Here is a 12,535-nt window from a genome sequence, read left to right as displayed (position 1 = left end):
CGGCCTTTGGCTACCTACAGGCGATCTGGGGCTGGGACGGAAGCCACGCGTGACAGTGCCGCGCCGGGGCCTCTGCACCAGGGGCTCGGCCTTCGCTGCAGCCGGGAGTTGGGGAGATGCCGGCTGCAGGCCCAAAGAGAGAAGGGCTCTTCCGGGCCTGAGCTGACAGGCCAAAGGGAGCCATAGGCTTCCTCCGGGCCGGAGGGCAGCTTTCCCTCTGTGCGTCTCACCTGCCAGGCTGGGGCCGCACCTAGGAGGCCGAGCCGCCCAGGGCCCTCTCCTGTCTGCTCCAGGCGGTCCTGAATACCCTGCACTCCAATCAAATGCTTTCCACTTCATGATTTGTCCGATGCTACTGTTATTACTTACAGCATTATTACACCTTTTCCATTGAAGTGTAAATCAGATTTTTTATTGCTTTTATAAAGGTTTTAGCTGGGTATGGTGACAGATGCCCGTCTGTAATCCCAGCATTCAGGAGGTTAAGGAAGGGGATGGCAAGTTCAAGGCCCGACTGGACCGGAGTGGGAACCTGTCTCAAAGTACACAAACACAAACTTTTCATTTTCGGATACTTGGCTCAGATTTAATGAACGGGGAGTTCTAGTCAGTGGCAGCGGATAGACCGTTTCCCAGATTTTGGAGCTCAGTCCTGTGAGCTCACAGTCAGGACAGCCCCTTGCTGGACGAGGCTGGCCTGAGCACTGTAGGGCATCCGGCAGGCTCTCTGGCCTCTTCCTGCCCTGTGCAGATATTAGTACGTCACCTCGGAAGAAAACTTACCCCCAGCGAGAACTACTGCTTAATTTTTATGCCAAAAACTGGTAGTTGATGATACACTTATATTTATATTATTATATCTCTCTGGGCCCGAACTATAGCTGATGGACATGTTTGGAGCTCTTGCACCAGTGAATGTGACTATAATAACAGTGTCATGGGCTGGGGATTTAGCTTACCGCGCCTGCCTTGCAAGTGCAAGGTCCTGAGTTCAATTCCTGGTACTGCCAAAAAAAAAAGAGAACATCATAGATTCCTTATTTTTGTGTTTCTTAGGGCTGGGGATTTAGCTCAGTGGTGCTACGCCTGCCTTACAAGCCCAAGTTCCTGAATTCAATCTCCAGTGCCAAAAAGAAAGAAAGAAAGAAAGAACAGCATCTCAGCAAAGTAGTATTAATTAATACCTGCAGACGTTAATTAGATTTAGTCATGGGAAATGAGGTTTTAGGTGGAGACTAGAAAGGTAGAAGAGGGTTTTTCCTCTCCACACTCAATGGAAAGAAGGCGAAGGAGTTTAAGTTTCTAGTTTTCACGTCCAGCATCTTCCACAGCAGACTTCAGTTGCTGTTTAGAAAGAGTAGGTGGAGGGCAGGGATCTGGCTCAGTGGCACCGTGTCTGCCTCAATAGCACAAGGTGCTGAATTCTATCCCCAGCATCAAAAACAAAAGTTGATGATGAGGTGCTGGGGTGTAGCAACCACAGAGGTCCAGGCCAGCACATGCTGTCCTGTTGGTACCAGAGGTTCCTGGAATGGAGACTGGGGGTGGGGGGCAGTGGGGACACCTGGTTGCCAGGGTGATGAGTCAGAAGCTGGGTATCCAGGGGACGCTCCCTGGCAGCCGGGCCGTCCCGGCTGTGGACTCATGGCTGTCCCTCTAGTCACCTGGGCAAGAGAGCTGAGCGCTGGGCCCCAGCTGACCCGGAGCTCTGGGCTCGAGCCTCAGAGAGCACAGGTTGTGCCTGTTCCCAAGGTGCTGTCCCGCCTTGGCGTCTCTGGACTTGTGTCCAGCTGCTTGGCGTGGCTGCCCATGGCACCCCTGGGCTCAGAAGACACTGACCCTTGCTTGATGCTCCTCTTTGGCCTCTCAGGGCGTTTTTCTTAGCTTGTCAAAGAGGACCCGCATTTTCCTTTTTCCCGGGGCCGGGCTGGTGGAGTGGCCACCCCTCTGCTCACCATAGGTCTTTACTTCCTGAGGGTCAGCTTTAGCTCGTCCCCTCTGACACCCGGCCCAGCCGTCCTGCTCTGTTCCCAGAGGGGCTTTCTCTGCTGTCCACTTCTCCCCAGCTCGCCCTTTCTGGTCACACATTGGTGAGTACAGAAAACATTGTCTCCTGGGGCTTCCGTGTTAGTCGATGGAGATAGCAAGTAAGCATACCTGTCACTTGCCAGACATTAATAAGCACAATGGAGAGAAATCAAGGAGAAGATAGAGGGCCAGTATGGGCAGCTGTGGGTTAGCATGGGACAGCCAGGGGAGGACAGAGGGGAGGCCAGAGCCATGCGGGTACCAGCTGAAGAACGGTCCTGAGGAAGGGGTACAGAGAGGTGTGAAGGCCCCCGGGGCAGCAGCAGGATTGTCAACTTCCAGGAATAGTGTGGCTGGTGCTTCAGGTGCAGTGGGGAAGGGTTGGACCAGGTGACTCAGGGCCTTGGAAGCCATGTTAAGGGACGAGGCTTTCTCTCTGAGTTGGGACCTGCTAAGGACCGGTGTGGAGCTTAGGAAGCAGCCTGGGTCACTGCAGCTGCTGTGTTGAGACCAGGGTATGGGGTGAAGGGTTTCACTGTGATGTTAGTGGGAAGCTGGGTGCTGCGTCGTTTGCTGCTGCTCCTGAAAGCTCTGCTCCTTTGCTCTCTGTTCTGCCCTGGAGCTGGGCCTGTGGCCCACGCCAGACCAAAGCACCTGGAGAACAAGAGCTGGGCAGGCTGAGGGAGTATCTCTGTGCTCCAGGAGTGGTTTCCCTGGTGCCACTGCCCTTCCGTCACTCGGAGCTGCTGGCAGCTGGACCCAGCTACAAGGTGACACCGGCCAGAGGTGACATCATGGAAGCTGCTGCTTTCCTGCGGGAAGCTATTTGGGAGCCAGCACTTCGTCTGGTTCTGTTCCACATCTGCGAGCCCTGTGCTGGCCGGTGGATCCTCCGCAGTGGCCCGCACCCCCAGCACGCTGACTGTGCGCAAGTGGTGGCTCCGGAGTGAGGCAGGCCCCGCAGGACGGGGCAGGACAGGGCCCCCGGAGTGCGAGGCTGCAGGGTCTGTGGAGGCTGCCATCCCGGCTGGCCCCGACCCTGGTGGCCTGCACCCCCGTCTTCACCCTGGACCATGCATGGGCTTGGGCTTGGGCTTGGGCCTGGGCAGAGGTGGCTCTGGGAAACCGAAACTGTTGGGCTGGGTTGAGAAAGCATGACATCGGGTCCACCAGGACACGAACTTGCCCCGGCGGGAAGCTCCCCGCTGTGTTTGTCCCTGCTGAGACCCAGTGTCCAGAGACCCAAGGCCTGGGTTTAGCTGTGGCTTCTCCAAGCCCCGGCTCCGCCCAGAACAGAAACTGAAACCAGCAAGGAGGCCGCAGCGGGGCCGAGCTCTTCCCACGAACTTTCTGTCTGTCTGTGTATGACCCTGACAGCTTGTGCTCCCAGACCCGCCTCCCAGTTCCATTCCTAGGGCCTCCTCTTCCTCTTCACGGAGCCGCTGAGCCGAGTTGTTGCTTTGCGTGTTCCCCACACGGAGGTCCCTGGCCGGGGAGGAGCGGACAGCTGTACTTAGGGGGAATCAGCCCGGCAGAGGCTGCAGACCAGACAGAACCACCTGCCTGAGAGGGGCGAGGGAGGGACGGAAGAGCTCTCCTTCCTGCCCGTAATCGAGTCTCACCGTAAACTTTTCTAAAAAAGAGGTTTGCTGAGGTTTAATTATGCACCACCAAATTCCCCACTGTTAAGAGAAATCTCTAGTCGCACGTGCTTGCAGGTTGCTGGGCGTCCCTGATGCGTTTCAGCCCTTCCCCTGCCACTCCCTACTTCCCCCGCCCTTCTGACTCTTGGTCCCTTCCCTTTTGCAAAGGATCTAGCTCCCTGTTTTCTATTATTTATCTTTAACTTTGCTCTTTAAATTGGATATACTCTGGGTTTCTCATATGAGAGAAACTGTGTGGTATTTAAGGTGCATCTGATTTATTTCCTTCACCATTATGGTCTCAAGGTGCGTCCATTTTTCTACAAATGAGTCCAGTTCACCCTTCTTTATGGCAGAGCAGTGCTCCCTTGTGTATGAACACCGCGATTTCTTTATCCACTCATCGGCTGACGGGCACACAGGCTGCTTCCCAGACTTAGCTGTGAATTGTGCTGCTATCAACATGAGTATGTGTAGATCACTGTGGGTCAGTGGAACCTCCTGTCTCAGGTGTATAATTCAATCCCAGCATTTGAGAGGCTGAGGTAGGAGGAGCACTGTGAGTTTGAGGCCAGCCTGAACTGTATAGAAACACCCTGTCTCAAAAAAAAAAATCCCACAACAATAAAAAAAAATATACAGTTCAGTGATTTTTTTAAAATTAAATTTACAGACTTTCCCACCCATGACGGCAGTGCAGCTCTAGAAAGGTCCTCACCCTGCAGACTGATAGGTTCACCTTCCTGGCCGTTTCTTCTGCCCCCAGCAGTGTGGAGATAGAAGCCGCTTTTGCGGGGTGGAGCAGCCGTGGAGAGCTCTGCCTGTCCTGGCACCTGCGGGTCAGAGGCTTCTAGTACTTCAGGCTGCGTCGGTAGAAGGCTGCGTGGTAGCTGTGGTATAAACCCATGAGAGCTCACGGTGCCACGTGGAACCAGCTGTCATGGTTGGAGAATGGCAAAGAAGCTTCGAGTGTTTCGGTCACTGTGGCGTGAGGGACGGAGGCCTGGGCCAGGAGTCCTCAGGGACACACTCTCGCCTCTCTGCTGTGGACCCCGCTTTGCAAAGACGTTTGTGAATTTCCTCTGAAACAAGTTCCCCTTTACAAAGCTTGTTTACAGGGGAGCGCGTTCCAGAGGTCAGCTCAAGTCACGGGGGGCGCTTGTCGTCCCTTACTCCTCCTCGGCTGACCGGTGGCCATCGTCCACCTATCCTCCCTCATCCACCTGTCCTCCCTCGTCTGTGACCCGGTTCTCGGTGCCGGGGAGAGGTTTACCTTTCACTGAGTCATGCGATGAGGAGGGACAGAGATGTGACCGCGTTTGGTTTCTGTCCCTCCCTCCTTGGAGACAGGAAGAGGTTCTGTGTCACTGCGAAGGCCACTGCTTCTGTCTCAGGATCCGGCCGGCAGGAAGCTGTCGCTGCTCCCTGGCTGCTCTGCTGGCTCTTGAGTTTCCCCCTGCCACTCTGCACAGCTGCCCCACACCTGGGCCACCCTCGGGGGACCGTTTGCGGCCTGTGTGCATGGTCTGGGCCTTCTGCTTGAGGAACAAGTTAAGATCAAATTCACTGTTTTTACAAAAGCTTTTTGTCGGTAACAGCATGTTATGTTATTCATCTGGGCTTGTTTCTAGGACTTTTTATATATTCTTATTCTGGGGGGGATAAAAATAACGGGAGAAAATTCATACCTCCCTATTTGCTGAATATATTAAGATTTGCTTTTATCTTTTGCTTTCTTCCTTTTAACCTAATATAGTAATAATAGTTGCTAAGTTTTTCTTCTTTTGGGGTACTGGGAATTGAACCCAGGGCCTTCTCACTGAGCTACATCCCAGCCTTTTATCTTTCTATTTTGAGGTAAGTTCTTACTGAATTGCCCAGATAGTTGTTAAACTTGTGATCCTCCTGCTTCAGCCTCCCACAGGACTGGGGTTAGGCACGCACCACAGCACCCGGCTGGCTTTTTGACGGCTTGTGTGCCTTGTGTTGTTTTACTATCTTACATGAATTAGGTCATTTAATCCTCACCACGGCTGCATTGTGAGGAAAGAACTGTGCCTATTCTTACTGTACAGATAAGAAAGTGAATGTAGAAAGTGGTTAGAAGGATGAAGCCAGAAAGTGGACTCGGGAAATGTGGCCCATGTACCACCCCCGAAGGTCCCCTCGCCTTCCAACACAAATGCTCCTGTCCCCAGGTAACCCCCTCCAGGCTCGCTAGGCCTGGTGCTCCCGAGTCCTCGACTCCAGCCTCCCAGGCCTCATCCTAGGGTCTGGACTGCAGGGCACAGTGTAGTGCTGGCTGTCAGGAGGGTGGAGAGGCCTCAGGTGGCTGGACAGGCACTGTGCAGCTATGTGTGGTGCCTCCACCCTGCACCTCCTGCCCGTGGCCTCCGACTTGTCACGCCGTCTGTGCTCAGGTCTTCACCCCTTGTGGCCTCTGCGCTGTGCATGGCAGGTGCCAGGTGCTGGCAGGACACACACCACGTGCTTGGCTGTGGCTGCAGAGTTGAATGAGGGGCAGGTAGAGAGTGGCAGGACGGTGACACACCTGAGATCGGGGGTGGCTGGGAGCTGTGAGAGGTGGCACCATGGACGAGGCTCCCTGACGGGGAGCTGCGGTCCCCAGGGCCGTGGTGCCTTCCTCTGGATGCCAGCTGGGGCTCGGGAAATGTAGGTCTTAGGCTGCAGCCTCCTTGGGCTTTCGGAACAAGAGAGGGAGAGCAAGGAAAGGGTTGGGAGATGAGTGTGGGCTTCAAAGGAGAGTGAAGTACATCAGATAACTCGCTCCTCAGTTCTGGGCACTTCCCTGGGTTCATCTTGTGTGCACTCCTCTGACAGGTATGCAGCCGTCCGTCCGTCCGTCCCTCCATGCACCCTCACACTCTCTGTGTGTACTTACATATATACAGCATCCATCCACCCACCTCTCCATCTGTCTGTCCAGCCAGCCAGCCCTTGAGGTCCTGATGTTCCCACCTGTTTCTGTCCCACACCAGTGGCCCCTTCCTACGAGCATTCCCAAGAGCGCTGTATCAGTATCAGTGAAGGCTCTTTCAGTGACAAGTGCCAGAAAATCTAACTCAAATTGGCCCCAGCAAAAGCCAGAAAACAATAAGAAAACCAACCCGAAAAGGCTCGGAAAGGGTTGAGGATGTCCTGGCTCCTGGTGGTGGCTGGAGTCCCAGTGGTACCCCAGGTGGCCCATTTCCAGGTCCCATGGGGGCAGGATGGCAGTAGCAGCTCCAGCCCATCTCTTTCCAGCAGGGAGAAAGGGGAGGGCAAGAGAAGGATGCAGAGAGAGGGCGACGGGGCCTGGCCCAGTGGACCTGTGTCGCGAGCAGGTAGCAAAGGTAGTAATAATGGGCAGACGCCAAGTGACTTTCTGAATGCCTCTTTAATGAATTTTGCACTAAATGTTTGCTCTCCACACCCTGCCAGTCTGAATGGTCCGAGGCAGAGCTGTGAGCTGTCATGGAAGGAAGCGGGGCACCAGGCGGCCGCAGAGGCGGCTTCGGGAGCCCTGCGCTCAGGCCTGGCGAGTCTGGGTGCGGTGGGGGGCAGAGACTCGGATCCCAAAGTCAGGGCCGGCCCCGCTCCAGTGTGCTGTGCGCGCCCTGAACCCAGTGGGAGTGGAGCACTCGGTCTTTTACATTTTGGTTTCTTCTCTGAAATGCACCCATCCATGCCCTGGTCGCTCTCCCCTTGTTGTCTCTCCTGAAATTGGAACCTAGAACTCAAAGGGAGCCGGCCTTCTCCTGAATGTCTCGGAGGGGAAAAAAAAGCTTTCAGGCTGCTGTTTGCATGGATTCAGCAAGACAAGAAAGCAGAAGAAACAGTTAATTCACTTGACAGTTGTTTCATCAGGGTCTGTGAAGTAGAAATCTAATTTTTTTTTTTTTGCTCAGAATCAATTTGGCATTAAAGGCTCCCATAATTTGATTCCATCAATCATGCACTTTAATCTAGACATCGTGGGGATTTGAGTCAGGCAGAACTCCCAGTGCAAACATTTGTAGAGCTGTATGCACGCGTTCAAACTATCTCCTCGTGTGTGCCTGGATTTATTCATTGGAAGACAGAGAAAAGTAAGTGCCACCCAACCCCATGTTTCCCTGAAACGAAGGCATAACTGGAGATAAAAATACCAACCCCACCAGTCTGTCCCAGCCCTAGCTGCCATTACAGAGTGGCCACTGAGCAAGCTTATTTTGCAGTTAGGTCTGACTTTAGGGAAACACGGGATTAGATTGGTGGATGGATAGATGGATGGATAAATAGATCAATGGACGAATGGGTGGATGGGTGCGTAGAGGGATAGATGAATGAATGAATGGACGGATGGCGGGACAGACAGACAGACAGACAGCCCGGTAGTGGAGTGCCTCGCAGTGGATGGCATTTGCTACGCGCTGTATGTGTCGCATGCACTCCTGCACACGTGCACGTGAACTCGTTCGTCCTTGTGATGGCCTGGAAGACCCAGTCTTACGTGTGGAGGAACAGGCTCAGAGAGACGCCTGCCACATGTAGCCACGCAGCTCGGCTGGAGGAGCTGGGGCTGGACCCAGGCTGCCGGGCTCCGGGCCCCATGTTTTTGCTGTCTCTGCACGCCTGGGGGGAGGCGACACGAGAGGAGGCCCGGGCAGCGCTGGGGACACCCGCAAACCCGGTGGCACGCGGGCAGCAGACGTCTCATAGCCAAGGGAAAGAGATGGCAGCAACTCGCCTGCAGGACTGTCCTGAGGCCCCGTGAGGTGACACAGATAAACTCCTCCCGCTCCTCACCTCCCCTCGGCTCCCTGGGCACCAGGGGCCGTGAAAGAGGTGGTGGTCATAAACCATCTGTGACGCCCCGTGGTGGGAATGGCATACCCAGCCATTTATTCGTAAAGTGGACCTCACACTCCATGCTGGGGACACAGAGAGACTCCCGGGGAGAGGCCCGGCCTCCCTTCCATGCCTCTCCCGGCTCCCTGTTCTCAGGGCTTGTCCGAATGAGAAGACTCGAACTCAGAACCCCACCTCCTTGGTGGCCCGGGCCGTTCTGAATTCCACTTGTACTTCGGCTCCACGGCCTCCTGGACTCACCCTCCTGGAGCAAGGTGACAAGAGTGGGATGATGGGAAAAGCCTCAGAGGGTGGGGCGGATTACCTCGTGCTACAGCTTCAGGGTTAGGACCACTTTGGTGAAGGCTCTCTGGTGGGGAGATAATACCTGCAAACGTGCTGTGGGGAGGTGAGTCTCCTGTTTTGAAAGCAGAAAACAGAATTTCCCGACATGTCTTGACATTTTTTGAGGTAACCAAATCTGAAAGGGGGTCCTGGACCCGGAGAAAGCGTCGCATGCATCTTGCTTGCGGGGACTCAGTTCCTTTCTGTATAAATCCCCAGTCCCTGTCTGTGGATTTGGCCATAGCAACTCTGTTTCCCTTCTTACATTTTAGATGGAACAGATTAAAAGGGCCAATAAACTGTTCACCAACGACTGTATCTTTCTGAAGAAAACGCTGAGCATCCCAGTCCTATCAGAGCAGCCTTTGTTGTTCAGTGGACTGAGCTCCTTCGATTCTCCAGAAGATGAAGCTGGTGACAGCTGCTCTCCTCCTGCGGAGGAGCTGGCGGTGGCGGGCAGCGAGCTCCCTCCTCCCAGTCCCCAGGAACCGGCCCCTCGGCCTGTGCAGCCTGAGGAGGTGTCGGCCAGAGACTTCTTGCACAGACTGGACCTGCAGATCAGACTGTCCACTCAGGAGGCCCAGAGGCTGAAGCGGGAGAGCAGGTAAAAGTGCCTGGTACCAGCGCCAGGGGCTGCAGAAGCCAACTGAGAGGGCCCTGATGACATGGGGGTTTTGTTTGTTTGTTTGTTGGTTGGTTTTTTGAGACAGGATCTCACTCTGCATTTCAACTCACTATGTTGTGTGATCCTCCTGCCTCAGCCTCCCAAGTTCTGGGGTTATAGGCATGTGCTACCACTCCCAGCTTTTCCCGATGAATCTTTAAATTTAGGAAATCTAAGGCTGAGGCTGCCACAGTGCTGTTGCCTCTGTTACTTGCTGTAAAAAGTAATCATAGCAACTCCTGCTAGTCAGCAATTCTGGATGGCAGCCTGGAGTCTCATGGGCACCTTCCAGGGGTAGCCTACCCTGAAGGAAAAAGGATGCTCACATCTTCTCCTCTGCTTGTTACTAAGTGTCTCCTACATAACATTTCTTGTGGACACTTATTTATTTAGTGCTGGAGCAAAGCTTTTTTCTCTCCTGTAGACTGGATGACCTTCTTCCTTTACAACTCCGAGAGGGCATATCCTGCTGTATTTCCCTTTTCTCCCTGGCTCCTGGGAAGCTTGTGACTAAAATTGATCCTCAGGTTTAACTATTTATCTGTCTTACGGGTAGCATGTGGATTTCCTTTTCTTTTCCTTAGTGCTTATTCTTTGTTTCTGTGTCAGTCACCCTATTACTTGTATGCCATGTTATAAGTACCTTAAGTCTTCCTGAGACAGAGGTAGAATACATAGAAGACATAAACAAACGAAAATATGAATACAATCTAGTATACATTTACTATATATAGAAATAGTATATAAACAATTACCGTTATTTCTTTCAAGGACTGAGACACCAATAGAAGTCTTTGTGTTTTAATGACTTTCAGGGCGTGTTCCGTCCGCCTTTACTCCTGCCCCTGCTTTGGCGCGGAGACACGAAGCTATGTAATGTGTACATGATTTTCGGAATAGAGTTTTAAACACTGAGCTTTGCTGAATTTCTGTTTTGCAGAGATGAAGAAAGTCCCTACGCGACCTCCCTCTATCACACTTAGACGGGCTTCGTGCTGAGTGGGTTGCGGAGAGGGTCGGAGCAGGAAGACTCGGGGCTCCTCGGGCCGCGTCTCCCGGCCTGCGGCCCGTGCCCCGGCCCCGAAATCCGTCTTTGTCCTGGCGCCGCAGCTGCAGTGTAACCGAGCGCATCACTCCGGCGGGCGGCAGTAGTTTTAGCCTCGCTTTTACAGTTGCTGGTCTGTGTCAGTCCCAAGAGGCTGCATATTTACGCCGAAGACAGTGTGCATCTCCTGATAAAACCCAGCTCTCGTGGAAACCCTGGTGGCTGTATAAGTAATGGCCGAATAGCTGTGTGTTTGTAAGAAATGCTATATAAATATTATATTTCAATATGTATTACCTATTCTGTATTAATGGAAAGAACCGAATTTTGTCTGCTATTTTGTAAAAATGATCTACAAAAGTCTGAATGAGAAAATAAACTATGTTTTCATACATGAGTCTTCCTTTTTTTTCAACAAAGGGGGAAATAAATTTGATTTTTTTAAAAACAAAAAATTGGTACTTCTCTCTTTTTTTTTTTGGTACCGGGGATTGAACTTGGGTCCTTGCGCTTGCAAGGCAGGCCACCGAACCACTGAGCTAAATCCCCGGCCCAGTGCATCTTTGATACACACAGTGATCACACTCATCACAGGGAACTTTACCTGTGCATGGCATATCTTGCTTCTTCCTTTTTTCCCATCCCCCCTTCAACCTCTCTTCCTCTCCTTATTTACAAAAGCTATATTTCCATTTTCCTTCTATTTCTCTTTTTCCTCGTCCTTTCTTTTCTTTCCCTTCCCCCTCCCTTGTTCCCCTTTTCCTTTGAACATTTTCTTCCCATTTCCCAATATCTGTTATGTAGTTTGGTCCTTGTTTCCACTTTCAATTTCTCACACCAGAGGAACAATGCGGCATTTAAACACGTGTCCATTTATTTCACTTAAGAGTGTGGTCTCCAGGTCCATCCATTTACCTAGAAATGTCTCAAGTTAGTCCTTCTTTATGACAGAGTAGTACTCCATTATATAAAAAACCACATCTTCTTTATCCATTTGTCAGTTGATGGGCATTTGAACTGTTTCCAAATTTAGCTGTTACAAACTGTGCCACTGTAAACATGGGTGAGCATATGTTGTTGTAGGATGCTTTTCATTCTTTCAGGAAGATACCAAGAAGGGGAATAGCTGGGTCAAATGGAACCTCTAGTTTTTTAGTTTTTTGAAGAATCTCCACACTGAATTCCACAGTGGTCGCACCAGTCTACACTCCCAGCAACAGTGGAGAAGGGTCCTTTTCCCCCACAGCCCTGCCAGCATTTGTTATTGGTTATTCCTCTACCAGTCATTCTTTCTGGAGTGAGGTGGAATTTCAGCGTTGTTTTAATTTGCATCTTTTGAATGGCCAGTGATAGTGAACACTTTTTTCATATACTTATTTGCTGTTCTACTTCTTCACCTGAGAAATGTCATTTCATTTAAAGATGCCCATTTTTTTGGATTGGGTCTTTAAACTTGGGGGTCTGATTTGTTTTAGTTCTTTATATATTCTAGATGGTAGTCCTTTGTCCAAGGAACAGCTGGCAAAAATTTTTTTCTCACATTGTGGTTTGTCTCTCCCCTCTGTTGGCCATTTCTCTTGCTGTGAAAAAGCTTTTTAATAAGATGAGATCCCAGTTATTTGTACTTTGTGATATTTCCTGTGTGATTGAGGTTTTGTTCATAAAGTCTTTGCCTACACCTAAGTCTTCAAGAGTTCTACCTATTCTATCTTCCACCAGATTTAGTGTTTCTGTTTGAATATTTAGATTCTTGATCCATTTTGATTTTAGTTTAATGCACAGCAAGAGATATGGGTCAAGATTTAATCTTTGGCATGTGGAAAGCAAATTTTTCCAGCACTATTAAAGAGTCTGTCTTTTTCCCAGTGAAGGTGTTTGGCTCCTTTACCAGGATAAGTTGGCTGAGTCTGGAGTTGTTTCTGCATCTTTCTAATATGTTCTATTAATCCTCAGGTCTTGTTTTTTTTTTTTTTTTTTTTC

General features: G+C 51.4%; 1 protein-coding gene across 1 annotated transcript; it reads left to right on the top strand.

Annotated features, from left to right (window-relative positions):
* Positions 1-1,101: 1,101 nt before the first annotated feature.
* On the top strand, positions 1,102-10,936 carry Lysmd2 (LysM domain containing 2). Its single transcript, XM_010609085.2, has 3 exons — positions 1,102-2,090; positions 9,119-9,450; positions 10,451-10,936. The coding sequence occupies exons 2-3, from the start codon at positions 9,119-9,121 to the stop codon at positions 10,491-10,493; spliced, it is 375 nt and encodes a 124-aa protein (XP_010607387.1). The 5' UTR covers positions 1,102-2,090; the 3' UTR covers positions 10,494-10,936.
* The last annotated feature ends 1,599 nt before the right edge of the window (positions 10,937-12,535 follow it).

Source organism: Fukomys damarensis, unplaced genomic scaffold (assembly GCF_012274545.1).
Source record: "Fukomys damarensis isolate Sample0158 unplaced genomic scaffold, DMR_v1.0_HiC HiC_scaffold_17, whole genome shotgun sequence".
Classification (NCBI taxonomy): domain Eukaryota; kingdom Metazoa; phylum Chordata; class Mammalia; order Rodentia; family Bathyergidae; genus Fukomys; species Fukomys damarensis.
Note: the sequence above shows the minus strand (reverse complement) of the source record. Positions and strands in the feature narration are given on the sequence as shown.